Source organism: Euleptes europaea, chromosome 7 (assembly GCF_029931775.1).
Source record: "Euleptes europaea isolate rEulEur1 chromosome 7, rEulEur1.hap1, whole genome shotgun sequence".
Classification (NCBI taxonomy): domain Eukaryota; kingdom Metazoa; phylum Chordata; class Lepidosauria; order Squamata; family Sphaerodactylidae; genus Euleptes; species Euleptes europaea.
In genome coordinates this window covers 11536862-11564179 of record NC_079318.1, presented here as the reverse complement: position 1 = coordinate 11564179, position 27318 = coordinate 11536862, and the positions used below count along the sequence as shown (strand labels likewise).

General features: G+C 43.0%; 1 protein-coding gene across 1 annotated transcript in view; it reads right to left on the bottom strand.

Moving 5' to 3' along the window:
* Window positions 1–27318, bottom strand: part of ESR1 (estrogen receptor 1) — a 288535-nt gene that overhangs the window by 121197 nt on the left and 140020 nt on the right. Inside the window, exon 2 of the mRNA XM_056853656.1 lies at window positions 18896–19388. Coding sequence (XP_056709634.1) covers window positions 18896–19329 — 434 coding nt within the window. The 5' untranslated portion in view covers window positions 19330–19388. The remainder of the gene's footprint in view (window positions 1–18895; window positions 19389–27318) is intronic.

Genomic DNA, 27318 nt, shown 5'->3' with positions numbered 1-27318 from the left:
AAGCTCAACGCTATTTCAGCACAAAGTGAATTCTGCTTTTCCCATTCCTCTTCTGGCCCAAATTAAACAGTTCATTCCAGACTCACAAAGCGTGCATACTCCTCATACTCAGGTTGAGCTTCCCTGCGCCATCATGCCCCACCCTTTTCCAACCCCCTCTTCAAAGCAGCATGCAGAGGGAAAAACAGAAGATTGGCTTCTCTCACAGCCAATCACAAAGCAGTGTGTAAAGCGGCAGGGATTCAAGTGCTTCCTGCTACCTCGGAGCTCTTTCTGAGCAAAAGAAAGGCTTTTTTAAAACGAGGCTTGGATTTCTCCCCCCTCCCCTATTCTTTCAGATTGTCCTGTTTTAGTTTTTTTGTGTGTGTGTTTTGTTCTTAAAATGCTTTTTTATGCGGCAGTTGGGTTCGTGGGGGGAGAGCACTGCGGGGAGCACTGCGAAGTAAGCCAAGTACAGAGCAGCATTTAAAGGGGTGGGATTTGATTTGAGCTTGGGAGACTGTTTTTCTGTATTCATGGTTTGATTAGCACACAGTTTCGCCCCTGATCATTCAAGCCAATGCAAACAGTTTCTCCCAATCCAGGTTACTTTAATGTGCGATGAACCCAGGTCCAAGCAAGGAGATCCAGCCCATGCATAAAAGACCCTAATCTATTTAATATGAACAACAGGTTTTTGCTAACCTAAGTACCTTGAACTTTACAAATGGCAGGAGCAATGTTTACCTGCTTGGTATAAAATAAGATCACAGAATTTTATAGGAAATTCAGAATCTCAGTCAGTTAGCTTTAATTAAACTAATTTTTTACTTGTTTTGTTTTTTAAAAATCATCCTGTCCATTCCTTATGCCCCTTTTTCCTTCATTTAATTTCTCCCTGTTGAATCACATACAGTCATGCTCTCATTCTTCACTAAATAAATGCTGCCTATCATACCATAATTTCATGGAGATTATAAAACAAACTCATATTATAATGCACAGAAAGAGGCAAACCAGTTACAGACAGAACTTGGCTTTGTCAGCAGTAGGTAGATATGTGGATGTGAACTAGGGTTGCCAACCTCAAGGTGGAACCTGGAGATTTCCCAGAATTACAATTGCTCTCCAAAATACAGAGATCCATTCCTCTGGACAAAATGGCAGCTTTGGAAGGTTGGCTCCATGACCTCATACCCTGCTGAGGTCCCTCCCTCCAACACCACTCTTCCCAAACTCCACCCCCAAATATCCAGGAATTTCCCAACACTGAGTTGGCAACACTAACAGAACAAGAGATATGGCACTGGTATACATGCCCATTGTTAAGCAGCAGAGCCACTAAAGGATCATGAAACTATAATGCTCTGTATAAACAGCTATAACTCTCCCCAGGTTTGCCAGATCTTGCTAGATTAAGAGTGCAGCAGTCTCAAACACCTTCCTAAATCCATTGAGGTCAGTGGGTTTAGAACGGCGTAACTCTGCTGTAAGAAGGATTGTGCTGACAAACTCCCATACATTTCTTGCCCAGGCACTTTTCACATCACACCCCAACAATTCAAACTCCCGGTAGGACTGCCCAATCAATAGGGTTGCCAACCTCCAGGTGGGGCCTGGAGATCTCCCACTTTTACAACTGATCCCCTGACTACAGAGATAGGTTTCCCTGAAGAAAATGGCTGCTTTGGAGGGTGGACTCTGTGGCATTGTACCATGCTGAGGCATTGCACCCTCCCTTCCCTAAACCTCTCCCTCTCCAGGCTCCACCCCCAAAATCTCCAGGTATTTCCCAATCCAGAGTTAGCAACACTACCAATCAATATTCCAAAAAAAGGAGCATGTTAGAAGTTCTTTGATCCAGAGCATTCTGAAATAAGTGGCATCTGTTATATCAGTCTGTCTGCAAATAAGGAGTGGCTGCACCAAGAAACTGGAAAAAGTAAGTTTCAAGAACCTGTCAGTGTCCAGATAACCCTTGATGGCAACTCTATTAATCTCATTTTGAGGATACAGTAACCTTTGCTATGTATTAATTCTGAAAGGCATTCAATACATAATTGGTTATTCAGTGCTAACCACAATGTTAAATAGGTTTATTAGTTGCGAATTTTTCAAGTGTCCCACTTCACTCTTTAATGTAATTGGATTGAAATTACCATTTATTTAAATCCTAATAAAATACAGTCAGTATGGAAAGGTACAAAATCACTTCCATATTGGCCCTGGGGTTCTTTTAAAGCCCTTAGAACAATACAGAGGAAGACCCACCTAAACCATCTGTTGAGGCTGGAACGGCCACAAGTTTTGCTTTCTAGTCTGCTCCTTCCACCACAGTTTTTTCAGCTGAGTAGCAGATGCTTCTGTTCCAGTGGTTCTGTCAGGGATAAGTGGTGACACATCCCTGTTCCCTTTAGGCTGTTTGATCTGCTCAGTTACCAATTGCTTTGCATTCTTCACGGAATGAGGCGGAATTATTTTGTTCACAGCATGTGGACAAGGCAAAGAGAAATGGCCTGTATCACTGGTAGAGAAACTTCTCTGCATGACCAAACAGCAACACTAATCTTGTAACTGAGCAACGCCAATGTCGTTTTCCTGCTTCACCAGCAACTCACTTTGGAAACAGCACATGTTTTAAGGTAAGAAACAATAAACCCAAGTGTTATAGTGAGCAGGCCACTCTAATGAAGTGGACTTGAGAATTTGCCTTAGCTCTTTACTGTATAGGTAGAGAAATATCAAAAATGTTCAAATCATAGCGTAAATTTCCTCCATATTACTAACATTCAAAAAAATACAATTTAATCAGTTACAATATATGCCAGCAACACTATCCAAAGCTTTCTATGAATGTATAATAGGGAGATATAACTTGGTATCAGAGGAGCATGCCTATTATCTTAGGTGCCGTAAAACACAGGCAGGATGCTGCTGCAGTTGTCTTATTTGTGGGCTTCCTAGAGGCACCTGGTTGGCTACTGTGTGAACAGACTGCTGGACTGGATGGGCCTTTGATGGACTTGGATCCAGCAGGGCCTTTCTTGTGTTCTTATGATTCAGCTCTCCCTTCCTCTTTTGAGCTAAGTAGAAAGCTAAGAAAATACATCTGACTTAGAGCCCAATCCTGAGGAGGTGCCTGGGGACAGTGCAGCCACGCCACTTCCTGAGTGTCTTGCAGCAGTGTAAAAGGGAAATCAAACTGATTTCCCCCTAGCCCTGTGAAACTTGCCCATTAAGGTTGCCAACTGCCAGGTAGTAGCAGGAGATCTCCTGCTAATACAACTGATCTCCACCCGATAGAGATCAGATCACCTGGAGAAAAATGGCCGCTTTGGCAATTGAACTCTATGGCATTGAAGTCCCTCCCCTCCCCAAACCCCGCCCTCCTCAGGCTCTGCCCCAAAAATCTCCTGCCGGTGGTGAAGAGGGACCTGGTAACCCTGTTGCCCATAGAGTTTCATGAAGCTATGCAAGGGGTTTTGCAGGAGTAACTTTATGCCCACAAAAAGGTGTTTTCCCGAGCCAAAAGGGCTCTGGAACCTGCCTAAAGGCAGCTCCACTCCCAGGAATGCCCCACCCCAGACGCTGGTGCAAACTGTCACACTGGAAAAATGCCAATGCCAGTGTAAATTGCCCTGCGCCAGCATCCATGCGACTCTGTATAGTCAAAGTGTTTTGGATACCGGCGCTGGGATCATGCCAGTTCCTATGCAGTTCCACCCCCTCCCCCCAAGATTGCATGGTTACAATACCTCATTGCTTTGGGTGTTCTCTTGGGTGTCAAATCCTATATCCTTTATGGAATATCTAATCAGCTTTAGTGAGCAGAACTAGGCTCTTATTGGGGTTTTTACAAGAGTCCTAGTTAGAGGGTCACATTTATCCATAGAGGGATGTCAGAATCATAAGTCACACCCCTTCACTATACCCACAGTGCATTCCTAAGAAGAGTTAGACTCTTCTAAGCTCAATGACTATCAATGGATTTAGAAGAATATAAGTCTGTTTAGGATTGCATTGCTAATCTCTAAGTGTTCTAAGGTCCCTCATGAACTCCATACATAAATTCCAATTCTATAATCTGTACCCTGAAGAAATACAGGACAAAGAATATGTATATTGGGGCCTAAGAGCTTTTGGGTGTACAGACATGGTCCTGAGCACAGACAAGACCATGAAACAGAGGGAAATTAGGGAGGGTCAGTGGGCACGATCACAACCTCTCCATAAATGCATGTGCGTTCGTGCACATTCACCCTTGTACATGTGAAGATCATCTCACACGGCTAGGGAAAGTATGAAAAAGGTATTGTTGACTCAGGGAAAAAGTAGTATTCCTGAGGAACATTTCCATGTATAACCTCACATATGGTCTTTACAATTCAAATGTAAGGTATGTTACAGTCAATATGAGTTAGTTATAAATGCGTCCTAAGTGCACCTCTCCTTTTTTTAAAGTTAAATATTCTTTGCCCAGTTAAAGCCATGGGGGAAAGAGTAGGATTGCCTAGTCCGGGTTGGGAAATTCCTGAAAATTTTAAGAGTAGACCCTGAGGAGGGCTGAGTTTGGGGAGGGACCTCAGTAGGGTATAATGCCTTAATGTAATGTATAATATATAATGCCCACTGTGATGAACAAAGACTTAATCTTTGAGAGAAGCTCAGAGAGAGAAAAATGGCAGGGTGTAGGTGGACCTAAGGAGCTCACTCTCTCTTTTCTGAAAAAAGGGAGGGAGTCTGTTTTTGGTAACCTGCGTGTTCAGCAGCTGTGTTTGACTCTGGGAACCTGAGGGTTCAGATTTGCCTAAACTGGTGTAAAACAAATCCTATGGAGTGACAGGCAGAGATTGGGAGGAGAGGGGCCCTTTCTCAGGTCACTGAAAGGGAATAGGCTTTGGGGAGGAGATATTCCAAATAAAGGGTGTTGTTCAGGGATTACTGCCACAAAAGTGGGATAGATCTATAGAGAGAACTGGAAGAGAGATTTGAGTAACTATCTCCATAGTTCTTTGTTCTCTGGCGGAGAGAGATCGTATAATCTCCGTATTCCCTGTTAGCTAGGCAGCAGTCTGAATAGGAACATCTATAGGAAGTTCTGTGAAGTGAATTTGGGAGCTTAATTTAAGAACTGTAAATCTGTTCTGACTAAGCCATCTAAAATCTATGCCTTCTCTACAGTAAAATTTATAAACTAGCTCTGGTTCTATGCCTTCCGTACATATTGTTTTCCCTCCAAGTCCATCCTTTGTACAGTGTTTAATAAATCCCTGTTACTTGGTTGTTAAATTGAAAAAGCCTCTGGTATCTCATTTCTACTGAGGTAAAATAAGTAAAAGGACTAAGGAGAAAAATTCAAACTCCAATCAAACACTTTGGAAAGTAGTCTCTCTTTTTCTCTTGGTACATACAGATTGTGATAATCCATTCTCCAAAGTAGCCACTTCTCAAGGGGAACTGATCTCCGTAATCCAGAGATCAGTTGTAATTCCAGGAGATCTCCAGGCCCCACCGGAGGGCGGCAACCCTAGGGAAGAGCAAGCCTCAAGCTGCCTATTAATTAGGAAACAATTCTAAAGCAGTAGGAAACCACAAGGCTTTCTAAGGCCCTGATGTGAGCTGCTGGCTGTGCGGTAAAGATACACACAAATAAATACCCTTAGGACACACTTGCCAAGCAGTTAGTCATGCAGCCGAGGGCTATCTAGAATGATCACTGTGAGAGGCAACAGGGGATAGGGCATCTATACTTTTATAGTTCTGCCGAAGAGGAAATGCCACCAGCTGCAAATTTTCTAATAACCTGAATTTACCATAATTCTTCATTCTGTACAACTATTAAAGGTGCAGGACTCCTCTCCAATGAACTCCAGTAATCCCTATTTTCTGTCACACAGTTATCAGAAAAAGACTATCCCATGTTGTTTTCTGGATAGGACTTTGAAAAGGGTTAGTATGCGTGCACAACCAATGTTGCCATTTTCCAGGTTAGAATCATAGAAGGGACTAGGTTTCCACTCTACCTCTGAGTCTCTAGAAGTTAAATCTTAGAGGAAGGAGGCAGAGGCATCTCAATGCTACTGCAGATGCATGTAAATGCACACTCATGAACATTAAGGTACCAGGCACCAAAAGCTTGACATTTCATAAGCTGCAGCTGGTGATATTCATACAGAAACATTAAGTACAACAATATATGTTTTCTTATTATATTTTTAATCAAATGAATCAAATAATGTCCTTGTTTCTCACCCTACATATCTCATAGAATTTGGTGCCTAACCTTAAAATGCCATTTAAACCTTGCTATGGGTACGCTTGTGTCATTAAAAGTAAAACATATTTCTGCATGTAGCAAAGACAGTGGGGTATTCTTCACGGTGGATTTTGCTTCGGTTTCGAATCGGAGCAAATAATAAACTGATTTAAATAGCTTTTTCATGGCAGTGCAGATTCGCCCCCCCCATCCCAATTTTTCACGGGAGAAACAGCGCACTTCTCTGCGCTGCTTACGTCTGCTGCCGCTCATGACTCACCGCTCCAAATCCGCCTAATCCCGCCCACTCTTCCCATGATCCTGTGGGTGTGTGTTTGGGGGGGGCATCCCGAGAGCAGCAAATCCAAGCCAAAACTCCCATCACCCTTCTGAAGAGGGGCAGCCAGTCTGCTCTGGGTCTCCCTCCAGCCGGTGTGATCCTATGTGTGTGTGTGTGGGTGGGGACCATGAGAGCAGCAAATCCAAGCCAAAACTCCCATCACCCTTCTGAAGAGGGGCAGCCAGTCTGCTTTGGGTCTCCCTCCTGCCGGTGCGATCCTATGTGTGTGTGTGTTGGGAAGGGGCATCCTGAGAGCGGCAAATCCAAGGCAAAACCCCCATCACCCTTCTCAAGAGGGGCAGCCAGTCTGCTCTGGCTCTCCCTCCTGCCAGTGTGATGCTGTTAGAGTGACAACTCCCCCAGCCAATCACCGTTCTTGGGGGAGGAGAAAGGAGACGTCCTGGGGAGCGAAGCAAACATTTCTTCATGGGCATCCGAGCAACAAAATGCTCTTTTACTGGAAAGTACGGCTCAGAAGTGGTTTGGATTGCCTCTCTTTTAAACCGGCTTATTTTGCTCAGTGGGGGAAAACACGGCTCTGCAGTGAATAACCAAAATTTGCCTCCGACGCAAAACAGCGTCGAAACAGCAGCAAAACTCCATGAAGAATACCCCAGTACCACTAACTAGCTCCATTTTAGTTATCACTAAGGAGTCTTATGCCTTCTCCCATCTCCACTTTGGGCCATTAGTAACCTTCCTAATATCCCATAGTACTAGAAGATACCAGAACTATATAGAAGAGTTTTAAAAGATGCTAATAGGTTTAGCAAAATCTGGAATGAACACGTAGTGTTACAGAGCCAACAGCAACTGCCTGATAACACAGCATTTTTACAGATGTGTTATCACTTGCAAAGCTATCCATGGCTATCGCTTGCAGCCAGTGGATTTGCTCCCAATGAAGGACTGTTCCCAGCTTAACGCATCAGTTTCCAAAAGTAACATGTTTCCATTTATTGTAGAAACAATTCACTTTCAGTTCAGGATAAAATAATTCCTTGAGATTATCAGGTATGTCAGTGAGGAAGTCTACATGAATAAGGAGGCCTGTGAATATAAATATAAACAGACATTATATACAAATGTATTTTAAGGAAAAATTAAGAAAGGTTCATAGTAGCATATTAAGAATCATTGAGGCAGAATGTAATCTTATAACAGAATATGCCCCAGACACATTTTATCCTTTTGCACAACATTCCTGTATGTTTTGATCCATCAACAGTGATGCAATATCACATCTTCGCATAATGGAAGGGACAGCAGTTAATCTGCTGACCTCTGGGGGGAAATTAGGTAGAAATTATGGAGCTTCCACACAGGAGAGGGATAGCTCACAGCCTCCGAAGAACTAAAAAAAAAAAAAAAAAAAAGCACAAATATCACAGAGTGGTAGGCCAGCAAGGAGAGGATGGAGCCGTGCTATTCTTTACCACTTTTTAAAAACAAAAATGTAACCAAAATAAGATCTATCAGAGTTTCTTTGGAAGATTTGGCTCCAACTACTGAAGCCCACATTTTTAAAATTATTAAACAACGTCTCTTAGATATGGAGCTCCAAACGATGCACCCAATCCAACCTTATGTTTGCTCTTCAGCAATGTTGGGTCTTATGAATAAAATTGACAGTATCCCCCACTACTTTTACAATCTGGATATCCCTATCCTCCGTAGAGCATTCTCTCTTGCTAGGGTCAATGCCTTTCCATCAAGGATGCTGTATGGAAGGTACCACCAAATCCCAATACAGGAACGGATTTGTCCCTGTGGTTCCAACTCCCTGGATACAATTGAACACATACTGTTTGACTGTTCTCTATACAAAACATCCTGTGGGAAATGGTTAAAAACTTGGTTATATTCAAAACATCACCTGTCTAATAAAGTAAAATGTCATTTTTTATTGAATGATTCAGTACCGGAGATTACTGAGGGTGTTGCCAATTTTCTAGTGGATGTGATGAAAGTGCAAAAACTTGCAAGCTCTGATATTTGATTATATTATTCTTTGTTTTATTTCACTGATTTTATGTTTTATTAATCTTTTTTGTAACAATTGTAATAATTTTTATGCCATTAAAGGTTTATGATGATGAAACAAAAATGTATAGCTAAAGTTAACAGGAACTCCAGGAGTGGGGCTGGGTCAGCAGTAGTGTGTATGACCACATTTATGGCACAATCATGAAGGGAGCCATATAGTCATCACTATACACATGGGGAAGAGGAAAAAATCATAATTTTCTCATGAACAAAAAAATTGTTCTTTGCTCAGAAAATCCAGTTTTCCTTGGAACAGAAGTGAAACCTTGATGGGAAAAGATGTAGACATGATAAAACAGGGAGCCAGCACTACTCGCCACACCTTGACTGAAGAATCAAAGAACAGACAACTATTTTACCCCACTGTTTCACCTGTAAGGCCCTCGAAGTATTTTGTTAGCTCACAAGAAACCATGTCTGTTGTTTAATAAAGCCAGTTAAACTAGACAGTACCAATTGGTTCACAACCTTCCAGTCTGTATTTCTGTGTTATGCAAGGTCTGCCAACATTGCAGAACAAGCTTTTAATCTTAGTGTTGTGACTGAAGTTTCACTGCTGCAAAATTTCAAAATCTTTTAACTCCAGCTATGTATCCAGATGTACAACAAACAGCTGGATAATACTGTATGTAAGATATGTTCACAACTAAAACAGATCTAGCCTCCTATGACATGGCCTTTGCGCCCACCTCCCACAAAGTGGAATTTATTTTCCCAGCTCGATATTTTATAGTGCTATTAAAAAGCTTCCTTGCAATCCTATCCTAAACTGGGTTTCCTGAAGGTATGCATACTTGTGTTCCATACAGCAGAATCCCATGCTCAGTCTTGGAATTGGTGGTATGCATAACTAAACTTATGTCTCTCTGTGTGTATTAAGTGTCGTCAAGTCGCATGGCGACCCTATGAATGAAAGTCCTCCAAAATGTCCTATCTTTGACAGTCTTGCTCAGATATTGCAAATTGAGGACTGTGGCTTCCTTTATTGAGTCCATCCATCTCTTGTTGGGTCTTCCTCTTTTCCTGCTGCCCTCAACTTTTCCTAGCATGACTGTCTTTTCCAGTGACTCATCGTCTCATAATGTGACCAAAATATGATAGCCTCAGTTTAGTCATTTTAGCTTCTAGGGTCAGTTCAGGCTTGATTTTATCTATAACCCACTGATTTGTTTTTTTGGCAGTCCACGGTATCTGTAACACTCTCTTCCAACACCACATTTCAAAGGAATCTATTTTCTTCCTATCAGCTTTCTTCACTGTCCTGCTTTCACACCCATACATAGTAATAGGGAATACGATGGCGTGGGTCTTAATAAATGTGTGAAAGTGCCAGTGGCTGTTTTGGGTTAGTTCAAGATTTCTGAGCCTCTATGACATCCAGGACCATATTTACCAGAATTAGCATGTACACATGGAAACAGGGCTGCCAAGCCCTTAAAGGTAAAGGTCCCCTGTGCAAGCACCAGGTCATTCCTGACCCATGGGGTGACGTCACATCCCGATGTTTTCCAGGCAGACTTTGTTTGCGGGGTGGTTTGCCAGTGCCTTCCCCAGTCGTCTTCCCTTTACCCCCAGCAAGCTGGGTACTCATTTTACCGACCTCGGAAGAATGGAAGGCTGAGTCAACCTTGAGCCGGCTACCTGAAACCGACTTCCGTCGGGATCGAACTCAGGTCGTGAGCAGAGCTTTTGACTGCAGTACTGCAGCTTACCACTCTGCGCCACGGGGCTCTTATGCCAAGCCCTTGCTGGGAAAGAAATACAAAAAAAGGCTGTCAGTCCTCTCTAGGAATCCTCAGAAACTCTATGGTTTTACCTTAGAGTTTCCAGCAATCCCTAGAGAGGTATGATGTCACTTCTGGGTGACACAGAAGAGACACTGTCCTTCACGGTCACACAACCCGGATAACCTAAAAGAACCGATTCAACATTGTAATTTTTCCTTTCTATATGAAAGAAAGTTCTCTTTGGTCAATATTGACTGATACTGCATAGTGGTGACGGTGAGGGGAAACGTTTCACCATGTCATTCTATTACCAATTGTGTCATGAAGGGCAGTGTGGACAAAAGAGGAAATGTCTTCTCCCATACTAGCTGGCAGCATTTGTAGCAAGAAAAGCATTAACTTAAATGGAGCAAGATTCCTAAATGGTCATTAAACATTTCAAAATGCAAGTGTAATTTCAGTCTTTGTTTTCCTTAAGGTTGGTGGTACGATTGAACAGTCATGCTAACTGCTGCCCTGGAAAGATGAGTTTTCAAGAGGGATCTTAGGGGCAGAAAGCAGGGACACCATGAAGTTACTTAGGAAGAAATCCTGGAAGAATAGGAACAAAAGGTGGAACGGGCAGTTGTTAAGCAAGCAGGATAATTTTGAGCAGCTGAGGATGATAAAGGTGGACGAGTGAAGGTCATAGGCAGGGACATAATAAGAGCAGAAAGATAGGAGGCAGCAAGGCCATGGAGAGCTCTGAAGGACCAGGTAAAGACAAGGAGTTTGTGTTCACTGCAGGAGGGGGAAAGAAGCCAGTTGAAAACATGTGGCATCAAATGCTTTCAGTGACAAGTGAGTTTTTTATGGATGAGGTTTGCACTGTGGTGTGATAAGAAGAGGCCCCAATGTAGAAGGTTGCAGTAGTCAATAAAAAACATTATCAGAGCATGAACTAGAGTTTTAGAGGTGATGAATGAGAAGATTCTCCCTCTCCCCAAAAGTTGCAACAGGAGAAGTCAAGAGATCAGTAATTTTATATCAGAGGATCTCCATAACATTTAGACTAATACCATCTGGTTCTGATAACTTTGGGCCACCACACTTGACAAATTTCCTGCACGGATATAAATTGCCTGGATTGAATTCAGGCTTTTGCTGGGAGTAATTTGTGCCCGAAGAAGCCTAGGAAGAATAAGCAAAAGGATGTTGCTGAATGGCCCAGCTGTATAGAGGCAGGAGTTGGAGAGGGGGTTGTCAAGCCATGTGTAATAGGGTTGCCAAATCCAGAGTGGGAAATTCCTGGAGATTTGGGGGGGGGTGCCTGGGGGGGGCAGTGTTTGAGGAGAGGAGGGACCTCAGCAGGGTATAATGCCATGGAGTCCAGTATCTAAAACAGCCATTTTCTCCAGGGGAACTGATCGCTGTCGTCGATCAGTTATAATACCAGGAGATCTCCAGGCCCCAGCTGGAGGTTGGCAGCACTATTGTGGAAGCTATTCTACAAACTGTGTTGCATGAGCACACAACAAGGTTGCGCTCCTCGTATTCCAGCTATTTCTGTGCTTTGTAAAAGTATGTTCAATGTGGAAGGAATTATCATGAACAAAGTAAACATATAATTGGACTCTGCACATATTAGCAAACCAGTATGTCTGATATCTCGGTTGCAGAATCCCAGTTCAATGACAGAACAAACAAACAGGTCATTCCATGCAACACAAACTGGTATAATGTTTATGTTTTAATTATTAATAGAAAATATTTTTTCCAGGATGCACAAATGCTGTGTGGTGTCATAAATTATCACAAATTTCAAAAAGCACCTATATTGAGATTTTAACCACATGCTTAACGTCTACTAAAATTTATAGGGTCTGAAAGTATTTCATCATGGCTGAATCATGCCCACAATAAATAACTGCATTTAAAAATTCAAAATCTGCTGTCAAGCGACAGCCCTAAAACACTGATAGTTCTCCATAAACAGAAGTGAATAAATGCTAATGTTCAGGCAAGTATTCTTGTAATATTTCAGCAATTAGCTGTTTAACCAGTATAACGTACCCATGCCAAATCCTCACGACACCTGAAAAAGCCACCAGAGTATGGAATGTACCCACTCACATCTCTGCTGGCAAAACATTTCATTCAACTTGCTTTCCTCTGCCTCTAAGCAATGATTCATTTTATTCAGTAGGGAATTTTTTTCTATATAGTATTACTAGTTTGAGCTAGTATGCTTGCTACGCACTGCAATGTACATGCATGAAACTGCCTTATGCCATCAAGCCACTGGATTATTGAGGTCAGTACTGTGTGTTCTCACTGGCAGTAGCTCACTAGTCTCTCAAGTACAGGACATTCACATCATTTGCTACTAAGCCTGTCTGGCCTGCCATTATGATGGGAGGCCTGCAGCTAGGGTTGCCAATCTCCAGGTAATAGCTGGAGATCTCCTGCTATTACAACTGATCTCCAGGTGAAAGAGATCAGTTCCCCTGGAGAAAATGGCCACTTTGGCAATTGGACTCTATGGCATTGAAGTCCCTCCCCTCCCCAAACCCCGCCCTTCTCAGGCTCTGCCCTAAAAATGTCCAGGTATTTCCCAACCCAGAGCTGGCAACCCTACATAGGATATTGACACACACACACCATTTCCCCAAACCTCTTGCTGGCTGTCAGGCATGGCCAGGCACAGCCTGGCAACCTAGGGTTGCTAGGTCCCCTTTCACCACCGGTGGGAGATTTTTGGTGCGGAGCCTGAGTAGAGTGGGGTTTGGGGAGGGGAGGGGAGGGACTTCAATGCCATAGTGTTCAATTGCCAAAGCAGCCATTTTCTCCAGGTGAACTGATCTCCATCGTCTCAAAATCAGGTGTAACAGCAGAAGATCTCCAGCTACTACCTGGAGGTTGGCAACCCTATGGCAACCCTACCTGCTACCCGAGACTTTTAAGCTGAGGTGCTAGGTACTTAAATCTGGGGCTTCCTGAACACATGGTACATACAAGAGGTTCTTAACAAGTGGATAAAGACCAAATAGTGGGATGTGTGACTCATTGCTTTCAGCAGTGGTTGTTGGTGTCACTATGGCCCAAGGAACTGAGATATTATAATTATGGGCAAAAAGGTAGAACCAAACATTTGATCCAGGTGCAACAATTAACTGCAACAATGTTTAGCACAGCAAAAGCACTCTGCCAAACAAACAGTGCTGGTGTAGCAGCCATATGTAATTGTAGCCATGGTAAGGGAAAGCGAAGTAGTTTGGTAGTATGGGCTGAGACACGAAAGGATAAAGAGCTGGCCCCATCATCGCCCAGGGATCGGGATCCATAATAGTTACATATCAGAAGAGAGACATGAAAGCTCTTGCAGAGGACAGCTGTGTGGAGCCAGAAGTATGCACAAGAAAAAGTGGTCTCAGGACCTCAGGTTGTAAGGGGCTGCTACATACAAAAAAATTACTGGAAAAAAAATCTGAAGAAGTGAGCTGTGGCTCACGAAAGCTCATACCCTGCCAGAAAATATTTTTATTAGTCTTTAAGATGCTACTCTTGCTCTTTTCTACTAAAAAAATTACTGTTAGAATAAAATAAAACACTTTTTTGGACAACCCTATGGGGCCTCTTCAAGTTGACACCGTTTAGGGCCTTGGCATTTCTTAATCTGGCCCTGCATCGGCTGGGTTGCCAGCCCTAGGTTGGGAAATACCTGGAGATTTTGGGGTGGAGCCTGAGAAAGGCAGGGTTTGGGGGAGCAGAGGGACCTTAGCAAGATACAGTGGCATAAAGTCCACACTCCAAGGCATCCATTTTCTCCAGAAGAACTCTGCCGGCTGGAGATCAATTGTAATATCAGGAGATCTCCAGGCCCCACCTGGAGGTTGGCAACCCTATGGATCTGGATAATTATATGCCATACAGGTTCTCTTCTTTTACAGATGCCACGTTCTAAGAAAAGGAATGGCACCACTGCTCCGTCTATACAGTAATAGCAAGCTATAATGACACTTGACTCAATAAAGGAAGCCACAGCCTTCAATTTGCAAGATCTGAGCAAGGCTGTCAAAGATAGGACATTTTGGAGGACTTTCATTCATAGGGTCGCCATGAGTCGGAAGCGACTTGACGGCACTTAACACACACACATAATGACACTTACAGGAATGAGGAGGCAAAGGAGATTCAGGCAGGAATAAAAACAGTGGCGTACCAATAAATGCATCCACAATTTGAACAAATTGAAAATAGTTAGCTTGCTATCGCTTCTTTTAGTGTCACTCAGTCTATACAACTAAGGGAGAAAGACCAGATCCTTGTGGAAGATGCATCTCTCTCCTTTGCTGGGGCAAGGATCAAAGCTGTTTCTAATTTTCTAAAAAGAGCAACTTCTAAAAGAGATATTCATCTCAGGCCTCAGCTGTCATGGCAAGATTGATTGTAGCTTTCAAAGAAAGGATTTATGATACCAGAATAGGGAAGTTTCAATAGGGCAGCAACATATCAGGTGTTATCGGTGCACACCCTTCAGGCAAATTTAATCTCAAAGAGTTGGAACTCAGTTTATAGACTACAGTTGCAAGTTGTTTAAACTATCTCAAGATGAATAGCATCCTCACTTATTCCACAAGGATATGTCTCATCTACTTTTTACCACTCACAGCAGGAGGTAAGACCGTAATAAGAATTAAAATGTCCTTAACAGAAGCAGTAGAGAAAACTGAAATTGCTCTATTCCAAAATGCCATTTATCCTCCTATTGGTATTAGAGTACATTTTGTCTGCATTTGAAACTTCTAGTGCTGGATATCCGTTCAGGGATATATCTAAGGCAAATACTATTTTTTAAAGCCAGATAAAGTGCTAAATTGACCACTTTATGCATCAGTATCTAACATGCTGAGTATGGACAAGTGGATTCAAATTTCAGCTCATTCTTGCTTGCTAGAAACTCAACAGCAAATCACAATCTCTTTGACACTTTAAAATTTTAACTCCCCTTATATAAAATAGAAATAATCACATTATATAAGGGAAATAATAACATAATGAATGTTCTTCCTCAAAGACCATAATTAGAATCAATATAGTTGACAGGACATGAAGGGGTACAATCCCTTTTATTCAGAGGTAATTCCCATAGAGGTCAATGGGAATTTTTAAATAAACATGGTAAATAAAAATGTAAAAGTGCTACAGGAATAATTGAAAATGAGAGTAATTAAAAAATCATGAAGACAGAAAAATGTACAGAGTTTACTAGCTTACAATTTTTCTAAATATATTAAAGTATATAAAAATTAAATTTTTGTATAAAAACGCTGTTGATAATTTATGTATAAAAGAATTCAGTATAGAGAGAGATTTTAAGTAGTGGGTTGAAAGATACAAAGCGACTTATTAAAAAGTTATTCATAATTTATAACAGTATTTTTTATACTATCAGTGTTTTTATAATTATATAATATTATATAATATCTATAATATAATTATTTCCAACAAACAATACAGCGTCTATAAGCAGTGTGCAAAAAAACACAGACGGTATTTTTAGAACAGCTACACTGATAAGTTGGTACGGACACTTTTGATTTAAAAGATGAACACAAAATGCTTGAAAAAGATTTTGCAAGTAAGGAATTATATGACAGTCCAACATACTATGCTTTTTGTTGCTCATGACACAAGTCAAAGGAAATAAAAAAAAAAGACTAACACCTGCCAAAATACATTTCAACCTCCAACTTGTGAGAATGCTGATCTCATTCAAGGCGCTCAATCCTTAGAAAACCAAAAGTTGCACCATAATATAAAAGCTCTATATGTATGCCACAAAATAGAATATTCAAACACAAGCTATCTAAGAATGCCACCCAAAATCAAAGTTCTGTTTCCCCTCCCATCCAACTCTTCTGAAGTCAAACCCTACTGCTCCTAGTGAACCACAGCTAGGTGCCATTTCTGTATATCACCTGTCTGAACGTAACCCTTATATCTGATTTTTAACTTTAACAAGTCCCATCAGGCATTATTAAAATCATTGCATCTAAAATAATGATAGTTCCTGGTCTTTCTCAAATAACACAAAAACCAAGCAGTAATGTTTTGATGTTTTTCAGGAAGTCAATGTAGCATTGTGCAGAAGAAAAAACCTACTCAGACCAAAGATTGCTATCGATAATACGGCTTTTTTTGTTTCCATTGCTGAACAGCTTAGTTCAGGGGTCCTCAAACTTTTTAAACTGGGGCCAGTTCACTGTCCCTCAAACACTGTTGGGGGCCGGCCGCCGCCGCCCCCCGCCCAAACGGGAAGGCAAAGAAACAGGCGCCCAGGCAAAGAAAAGTTCATTTGCGGCAGGAGGACGTGCCGCCCCTCCCCCAGGTGCCTCTCCATGGTCGACACTCCCCCCTTCGCTGGGCTGAGAGACACACACACACACCCCGCCGCCGCTGTGCGCCCTCCTTTCCCGCCTCCTGCAGCGGGAGGCGGGCTGGGCTGGCCCCCTGCTTGGCAAAGAGCACCTGAGGGGAAGGGGGAAGGGCGCGGGAGGAGGCCGGCGGGAGACGGGGGTCTCTTAGCCCTCCCCTCCCCGAAGGCGCCGCCACCCAAGCCCCCCGCACGGGGGCCCCGGGACTCGCTCGCCTCGCTCCTGCTTAGCTTGCAGGCAGATGGGGATGTTCTTCTTCCAGCCCGGCATGGCTATTTCAGGGCTGCAGTGGCTGCTGCGGCAGGAGGAGCAGCAGCGGCAAGGGGCACATTGCAGTCCAAGGCGGCGCCTCCCGTCCTCCGAGCCGTGTGCGCGCGCCTGGGGAAAGGAAGGCGGTGGTGGCGGCTCTTCAGGGCAGCCACGGCAGGGAAGGCGCAGAGGCGGCGGCTCCCGGGTCGGCGCGGGTGTCGCCGCTCCACTGCTGCCGCTGATGCTTTATACGGCGAACGGCCGCCTTAGTTTGGGGAAGGGACGGGCGCGGTGGCCGAGGCTCCGGAGGGAGGAGGGGGCCCGGTCCAGGACCCTGACTGGCCGGATCCGGCCCGCGGGCCGTAGTTTGAGGACGCCTGGCTTAGTTGATCATTTCCCTCTCAGGTGATAACTCAGCATCACACTCAAAAGCATATTCCGTTTAAGTAAATTTCCTTTTTATTCATTTTTACATTTTGCACTTCCACCTTTCTTCTTTCATGGATCTCAAGTCAGCTTACATAGGATCCTCAGGAATCTCCCACCCAGGCTCTGATCATACCCAGACTTGCTTAGTTTCAGCAGTGTTGCTGTGTCATGGGCCCTCCAATGATACCCTGTGAGCTGGCAATTTTTCTTGCAGCAAACGCATTAAAGGGATTATTAATGTAGAAAACTACAGGATTTAGGCATATTACAAAAGCCAGAATGGCATTTTCTTGTTTCTTGCAGTGGTACAACTCAATAAATGAACTCCTGAGGAAAAGAGCTGACATTTTGACCAGTCTGACCAACTAGAGGCAGCAGGATTTGGTGCATGCCTTTGGCTCCAGAACAAAAAAGAAGAAATTACTAAACGTAGACATGAACATAGGAGAGAGATATTTCAGACTAGTCCTTCAGCAATAAAAATTTGCTTTCATTTACAAGTGGTCTTACAGTGTATGTTTGGTTACTTTTAATTCTATAAAACAAAAACGAGAACCTATAACCTTGATTGCATCACTAAAACATGCCTTCTTGACATGCTTTTTATGATCTCTGCCACTTTCATACCAGCCACATTCCTCAAACCAGTTCAAAGAACTCTAAAATCTCTTTACAGCTGCAAGCCTATAAAATGTGCATTATGTGCACTACTCTCCCGAACTCTCCACAAGGATTTTTTAAACATTAACAGCTCAGACGTCTTTGTGAGTATACTACAGTGAGTTGCACAGAAAATAATTTTTAAATCCATTGTCTTTTAAAATATAATGCTAGTATACTGGGAAGAGAGTACCCTTTTTAGAATCACATTATTTCAGTTTGGAGGTCTTATGATCACTTTTTACAGACATCTTTATGACTAAAGTGCCATCACCCTGTACTATTTGGAAAGGCGGGCCACTGAGTTTTTGACCAGCTTTACCTAAAGTCAATTAATGTAGTAAACAGACGGGGTGGGGGTGGGGGGGAAGGAGATTTGCAGCTTAAAAATGAAACTCCAAACATATCAATGTACAGGAGGTACAGACTACACTCATGGTGGTCAAAGTAGTCACTTTTAGGTCTCATTTAAATTCTGTTTTGTTTTGTGCTGTTTGTTTGCTTTATTGCCACCTATTCTACCCCAGCACTTATTTTGACCATCTTATTTGTTTTACATATGCCTTTCTAAGCGTACACAGCAACAATTCCCCAATAATCACAAGAGACATTTTGATTTACACTGCACTATCACTTATTGTCTCATTATTCTTTGGTGACAGTCCTAATGGCACAGCCTTACACACAGATCCCCATACCCACAACACACAAAATTCTCCACAACTGGTCTCTCCCTGTATAATACAAATTTCCTGTCTGCATCTACTTCAAATAAATCAATAGCAACATTTACCTGTAGAAAACAGAGGGAGCAGCATCTCTCATTGAAAAGTTTCCCGATTCGTTCTCAAGGTAGTACGGTACCTGCTGGTTGCGATGAATAAAAGGCGAGAGTTGTGGTGCCGTCTGTAAAAACACAACAGGGCTAGGAGGAACATTATTCAGAGAGGGAAACCCTCCCAGGCTGTTGGACCCAAATGTTTCCGATGTAGGGGCATAACTGAGGCTGGTTGAGCTGTACACTGGTTGTGCAGTGGTGGGAAAATCGTAAGTGGTGCCTTCTGGGTAGTTAAAACCCCCAGTTTTGTTGCTTTCCACATACATTTCGTCGAACGGTTGATCCAGGGGAATCTTCAGCTGAGGTCTGCTCAGAGTCTCCAGCTCAGTGCCTTGTATCTGGTGCAGCAAAGCAACACCAGAGGTTTTTGTGTGAAGGGTCATGGTCATTGTTAGCGGCAGTGAGCATGTAGCATATCCCGGCTTGGAATCAGCAGCTAGCGATCCACCTGAGAAAAGAGAAGAAATCGAGGTGAAAAGCAGCAGAAGTCTTGTTTCAGCCACATTATTCAACTGCACAGGTATCCAGCTCGTCCCAGACTGTAAGCACAGGGAAGCAGGCACACACACTCCCTCCTCTCTCTTCTTCTGACTCCAACTTTAAGTACTACTCATATGAGCTAATATGCTTTACAAGGTACTGGCATTAGGCCAGACACTCTTGCCTTGCACTGATGTCAGTTTAAACATCACCTCAGAAACAGTTAATTCTGGATTAATACCATACAATTGTTTCACTCCATTGTTATTAATTATAACTGTTTTTTACTTCATGGGGCTCCAATGCTCATAGCTCAGGGAGAGAAGTATAGGGGGCTTTTATAACAGTTCCGTTCAGAGAGCCTAGTTCATTTACATTGTATACCCCTGCCAGGCTCCAATCTATCTCTGTTTATCTAAACTCCCTGTTTTGTTCATCTTCATGTTTTCTAGAAGTATGTAATGTGTATATTGTAATGACCCTGGGTAGGACTGCGCTGTAACTGAGATACAGCATAGCAAAGTGTGTGTTTGTGTGGGTGCACTCACGCATGTGTGCAGCCAGCCACAGACTGTCAAATTCCACAGAGCAGAAATCAAAGAGTGCCCTGTAGCTATGTAAGAGAAAAGGCACATAAACATGCCTGCTGCTATTATCATGATTCTTGGTATTTAGCTGCAGTATAAAGCATTTAAATATATATAAAGAAAAAAGCAAGTTAAACCTGCTGTTATCCTGCCCTTGTGCTCCTTTGGTTTGCATTCCAAAATCAAAAGAAAACATGTAGAGTAAAATAGGAGACTTGGTTTCCCCCACCCCACCTCTTGACATTCAGCCACAAGTTAACTGCACGAAACAAGGACAAAGAACTAATAAATCTAGCCCCCCCCCCCAAAAAAAGAGTCTCCCTTACACTCCCGGCTTTTACCTCCTTTTGCAATATAGTTTATTGAGAACTGCCTGGAACAACCAGAGCTCTAAAACAATCCAAAGAGATTAATTTTAACACACATAAATAAAAGGAAACCTAAAACAAGTAGAACACTAATGTGATTAGCCTATTTTATTTTATAGCTGCATATAATTAATCTCTGGACTAGCAATTACACTGCACCAGTCCAACATAAACTTTTAAAATTAGTTCTATAGATAGATATATAGTTACCTATGTTTCAACTGGTAAAAAAAGATTAGTGGCTATTCTTAACATTAAAACATGAAGGGCTTTAGATAACGATGTGTGAATACAAATGTAAACTCATGCCAGAATTAAATGTTTCTGTGTTAAATGAAACCATGACCCTTGATAAAAGCAGATGGTTCATATTTTATTTGTAATACGCATACACCTGAATCTTATGCAAGCTTACTCAAAAGCAAGGGTACATAGGTTTACAATCCTAATCTGAACTAGTTTTAGAAAACTTTGCTGTAAGAAACACCTGAATGTTACAACAGCATTGTTCAAAGGCAGTATCTATTCACTAAAACACATTTGTAGTTGATACAAACATAAATATACTATGGCAACCTGTAATACATACCTGTGTCATATCAATATTTTTGCATATGACTGCTATATTTACAGCAATCATATATGTCACAAGTATTCAGAATCTCTTTGCATCGATTCTGAATGTATTTGTGCAAATTTTCAACATATACCTTCAATCTTGAATCATCCTATTTAAATTTCAAATGGTAGAATTACCGCTGTTTAAACAGAACTGAACCAAACAGTTCTGAGTATAAAGAGTCAGACCCAACTGAAATTCTACGAATTACTATACTTGGATGCCACAGAGAATAAGTGAGCAAAAATGTGTGTGTATGCTTCTTTGTCTGTAAGCGAAAGCATGTATATTTACAATCCCCAAGAGACAGATATCTACTCTTAAATCTTCCTGATTAAAAAAGAATAAATTGCATTGATAAATTTCAGGCTGACTTAATGCATACAAAAGTTTATTTTTACAGCCATTCGTTTAATCCAGATTTATAATATTTTCTGTAGATAACTGAACAAAACACACAAATAGTAACAAGTGTGTTCAACTGGATTATACCTATAACTTTGAATTTGGAAATAAAACATAGCAGAGGTCAAGTTAAATGCTGCACACAAATTTAATCCCATCAGCCATTTTAAAAAAAATATCTGTATAATAGTGCCAATATTTTTAACATAGTTATATAAAACTACTTGAATTTGCTAGGATTAAATGGGAAAGTCTAGAACAAACAAACAAACAAACAGTGCAGACACATACAACATTATTTTATTTGGTATGGATTCTGGGATCAGAAAGCCATTCAGACCAAGCCCCACATACAATCACTAGGGTTGCCAGGTCCCTCTTCACAACCTGCGGGAGGTTTTTGGGGTGGAGCCTGAGGAGGGTGGGGTTTGGGGAGGGGAGGGACTTCAATGCCATAGAATCCAATTGCCAAAGCAGCCATTTTCTCCAGGTGAACTGATCCCTATTGGCTGGAGACCAGTTGTAATAGCAGGAGATCTCCAGCTAGTACCTGGTGGTTGGCAACCCTAAAAATCACCCTTTATCAGCTTCTCACAAATTATAATATCCTAATTGAGATTTCAGAGTTCAGAGACATTCACAAACAAGATGCAGCGTGTCAAGGCGCTTGCAAGACAGGAATTCCAGATAACTCAAAGAAGTGACTCCAAGCATGAATAACAGAGAAAGGCTTTCACAGCCAGACCCCATGGCTGGTATGAAGACCAAGTCAAGCAATCTCCTTGAGACTAGAAAGGACTCACTACAATGGGAAGTGCTGCCATTCTCACTTTCTGTGAGGTGCCTGAGAAGACCAGGAGAAGGCAGCATGAATTCTTTCATGTTGCTTCAGGCCTTCATGCAGTGGTGGGATTCTCTCTGAGCAGAGAGGCTTTTTGTGCCTCTGTGCTAGGTACTTTGAGGTGGCTGGGTTGATCTCTCATGCCAAACACAGACCCCTCCCCTAAATTCTCTGCCAAATTTATTTTTAAACAAAATTTATTTTTGAACTCGCTTTCTAAAAGCTCAAGGTAAATTCTGAGTAGGGGTGCCAACCTCCAGGTGGTGGCTGGAAATCTCCTGCTATTAGAACTGATCTCCAATTGACAGAGGTCAGTTCCCCTGGAGAAAATGGCCACTTTGGCAACGGGATACTTCTATGGCATTGAAGTCCCTCCCTTCTCCAAACCCCACCCTCCTCCAGCTCCACCCCTAAAATCTCCAGGTATCTTCCAACCCAGAGCTGGGCAGGTAGAGGGCAAGTAAGGACTGTAATCTCATGAATGGCAGCTGAAAAAGGGGGAGCATTCTAGATTTGTTTGTTTAATGAGTACTGGTGAGATTGGCAAATAGTTGTCAGGTAGAAGTGGTACATATGACTGATCACCTGTCACAGAAACTTAGCCTACAATGAGGAAAACCTAAAGCTCTGGGAACTTTAGTATCCAGTCACCAAACATTGGTATCCCAAACCTAAATTAAGATGGCTGTGGGAACTGCCCAACGGGGACAGTCTCCTCTGATCCGATCCAGACATTCTTATCCAAGACTCAAATATTTCATTTCAATCATACCCAGAGTAGGAGGAGAGTATCCAAGGAAACAGAAAAAGCTTCCCAGTTCCAGTTTAAACTTTATGCCTAAGTAATCTTTTTTTAAAAAGACACGTGAAATTTCTACATTGAAAATGGCTGCCCCCCACCCCCAGGAATCTTGCACTTTTGTTGTCTTCCACACATCATGTTTGGTAAATCACGCCCAAGACTGCTCATGTTTTCACCTTCCTTCCATGACACAGGTTAGTTGACTACTATACAGTTTTAATCCGTAATTTGAACACAAGTTGGTTAAAGAAACATTACAAATCTGGTTTTCCAGTATCCAAGAATGAGATGTTGATCATAATAGGGTGTGTGTTCATACAACTGGCATTATACAGACTATGTTCATTTCCTTAAGCAGTAACGTAGAAACTATTCCCTCTGGAAACACAAAGGATTTATTTGCCTTGTTCCTTTATTAGCTATAACCAAGGCTGGGATTTTTGCTGCCCTAAACAGGTGAAGAACAGTGAAGTTGTCCCACTTTGAACTGATAATTTGCCCAGAATCTCTTGTAATGTTTCAGAACAGGGCAGGGCTGACTTTAATCTTGTGGGACGGCTAAAAAAAAAAAAGTCTCATGGTATACCAATGTGTTTTAAATTTACAAATCAATATTGTATACCCAAATTCTCTTAACTATTAAGTGTAATTAATCTAAGTCAAGCGAACCCATATCTGCTTAAGAGCACAAAAAGTGCCTTGCTGGATCAGAACTAGGTAGGGTTGCCAACCTCCAGGTGATAGCTGGAGATCTCCTGCTATTACAACTGATCTCCAGCCAATAGAGATCAGTTCACCTGGAGAAAATTGCCACTTTGGCAATTGGACTCTATGGCATTGATGTCCCTTCCATCTCCAAACCCCACCCTCCTCAGGCTCCACCCCCAAAACCTCCCACCAGTTGCAAAGAAGAACCTGGCAACCCTAGAACTAGGTCTACTTAGCCCAGCTTTATGTTCTAAAGTCTAAGTACTTGGTGCTTCATGAGAAATTGCTAGTTTTCTACTAACATCTTTTTCAGCTCTTGTCATAGAGGATTTTGAGGAATATCTTCTTATATAGTAGGAAAACAGGAGACTGGAGGTGGGAGGCAGGGACATGAGTGGTGGTCTTCAGCAACGGCATGACATCATTTCCAGAAAAATCCCAGAAGTGACATCCTGCTTCTCTAGGAATTGATGGAATCTTTGGTAAAACCATAGAGTCCTTATCGATTCAAGAGAGGACTAGTGTCAATCCTCTCCAGGAATCACTGAATTGCTGGAGAGGCATGGTGTCACTTCTGGGTTTTCCCCAGCAATGACATCATGCCATTGGTCCACCAGCATTTAATTTTTTTTCTCCCACCAAAGCAGAAAAAAGGAGCTGAGGTGAGGGATCCCTTGCCCCCACCTGGGGGACGGGCAACCCCACTTTATGGGAGAAATGAACAGATTGGATATACTGTCAAGATACCAGAGATAAGTACAGAATGCACCACTTACACAGTGTTATGCCCCTACGAAGTAAGCTAGTATGGATGAGCCAGTCTTTGCTATACTTGAATTGTGGGGAAAGAAAACAGAAGTGAATATTTTCATGGATAATAACATTGCAGTGTTATATCTACTCATGCATCTATCAGAAAAATAACCCCAACTGCCTTTAAAAGTATGTAAATAAAAGAGAAATATCTGGTAATGAAAATAATTTTTACTTGCATTTCACTACTGTGAGAATGGTTAATTAATACACAGTGCAATTCTAAATAGAGTTACACCAAAGTCCATTGACTTCAATAGGCTCAGAGTAGGGCTGTCGATTCGATTCGGCCCGAACCGAAAAACAGCCAAATTTCCCCTGATTCGGCGGTTTTTAGTTCGGGATGAACTGAACTCAAAAATGGTGGGAAACCGGGGGAGCCGAATTCAGCGAGTTCAGGAGTTCACGAATAAATCCGGCAAATTCGGGGCGTCAGTAAGCAGCATTCTCCTCCCCCGGCCAATCGGTGGCCAAGCTTCTTCTGGCCAATCAGTCAGGACTGAGTACTGGAGGAATCAGCTGCTGCGAGGCCGGGGAGAGAGAGAGAAATCCTCATGGGGGGTGCTTGTGCACATTCTTTCCTTTCTGTGGCTGCAGGGGGTGCATTTTTGGGGGTACAGACCCCAAACCTTCAGTGGAGCTTCAGACAAGCCTTCTTAAGAGACCCCCCAAGTTTTGTAAACATTGGGTCAGGGGGTCCCGAGATATGGGCGCCCCCCTTTTCTCTTTCCGTGGCTGCAGGGGGTGCATTTTTGGGGGTACAAACCCCAAACTTTCAGCGGAGCTTTAGACGAGCCTTCTTAAGAGACCCCCCAAGTTTTGTAGACTTTGGGTCAGGGGGTCCCGAGATATGGGCTCCACCCCTTTTCCCTCCCCCCTTTTCCATTTCCGTGGCTGCAAGGGGCGCTTTTTGGTGGGTGCAGCCCCCAAACCTTCAGGATATCTTCAAACGAGCCTTCTTAAGAGTCCCCCCAAGTTTTGTAAAGATGGGTTCAGTGGGGGCAGAAATATCGTCTCCCCCCTTTTCTCTTTCCGTGGCTGCAGGGGGCGCATTTTTGGGGGTACAGACCCCAAACTTTCAGCGGAGCTTCAGACAAGCCTTCTTAAGAGACCCCCCAAGTTTTGTAAACATTGGGTCAGGGGGCCTTGAGATATGGGCTTTCCCCTTTTCCCTATTGGGATGAATGGATCACCCGATCCTGTAATGCATCTCCAGAGCAAAACATCCCGTGCTTAAATGGAATCGTCTTGGATTACCCAGTCCTCCTCCCAGCCCCTCTTGCTGGAACAGAAGACAGCCACAGTAAGACCCCTTTGGGGGCTTTAATCTATACTTTTCTCCTGTGTGTGTGGGGGGGGGAAGCAGAGTCTGTGTGTGTGTGGGGAGGGAACAGTTTCTGTGGGTGGGGGGGAAGCCAAAGGGGGCTTTCGCCAGTTCTGCCTGGGGTGTGTGTGCCCCCTCGAGTCTCTCTCTCCCTGGTTTGAGGGGGGGCTTCAGTGTGTCCTCAGGTTTTCCCTCATTCATAAGATCGGTTAGGTCTATTTTGATGCTTGCTCAAAACTGGTTTTCAAATGGTGACTTAAAGAATTCATTTGCCTGGTCCCGAGTCCAATGCAAAAGGGGAAATTCCACCCCCTCCTGCTCATTATGCATAGCTAGCTGCCTCTGTCCCTTTCCATGGTTTGCAAACTCCCAGGTGTCAGGTGTTGCTTTGCATGTTTGCAAAGGTGTTGCTTTGCAGTTGTGTTGCTTTGCAGTTGTGTTGCTTTGCAGTGTTGCTTTGCAGTTGTGTTGCTTTGCAAACTTCTTAGCACCTGCCCCGCCCTTTGCATGTTTGCAAAGGTGTTGCTTTGCAGTTGTGTTGCTTTGCAGTTGTGTTGCTTTGCAAACTCCTTTGCACCTGCCCCGCCCTTGCTCTCATCAGCTGTTTGTCAGGGCTGGGAGCTTTGTGAGTGGGCGGCAAGCTCTGCTCAGAGATGCACATTAAGGGTGGGGGGACCACTTTCGGGGCCCATATCTCAGCCCCCACGACCCAATCTTTACAAAACTTGCAACAAGGGTCATTTGAAGCTCCACTGAAAGTTTGGGACCTCTACTCCCAAAAATGCCCCCCCCCGAGCCGCGGAAAGGCGCGGTTGTGTTTTTAATGGCTTTATTCGGCCGAATTTTTTTCCCGAACTTTGAATTCCCGCCGAATTGCACAGATCAGGAAGTGGGGGAGTTCGGACTTCGGCATATCCCGAATCTAAACAGGCCGAATTCAGCCGAATCCGAACTATACCGAATTTTTTTTAATTCAACAGCCCTAGCTCAGAGTCTAACTCTTGTTAGGATTGTATTCACAGTTACAGCCTATATGCCAGCTTCAGTTTATGAGAGCACAGTTCCAGAAATGAGCAATGGAAGTCAGAAAAATCCAGCCTTGTATGCCATTCACCACAGATGTAATCCCCACCAGATCATTACCAAACTGTATCAAACTACCAAAACAGTAAATTGTGCTTATAAAGTGGGTGTGTTTGTGTAAAGTGCCTTCAAGTCGCAGCTGACTTATGGCGACCCCTTTTAGGGGTTTTCATGGCAAGAGACTAACAGAGGTGGTTTGCCAGTGCCTTCCTCTGCACAGCAACCCTGGTATTCCTTGGTGGTCTCCCATCCAAATACTAACCAGGGCTGACCCTGCCTAGCTTCTGAGATCTGACGAGATCAGGCTAGCCTGGGACATCCAGTTCATCCATGCTTATAAAGTAAGTT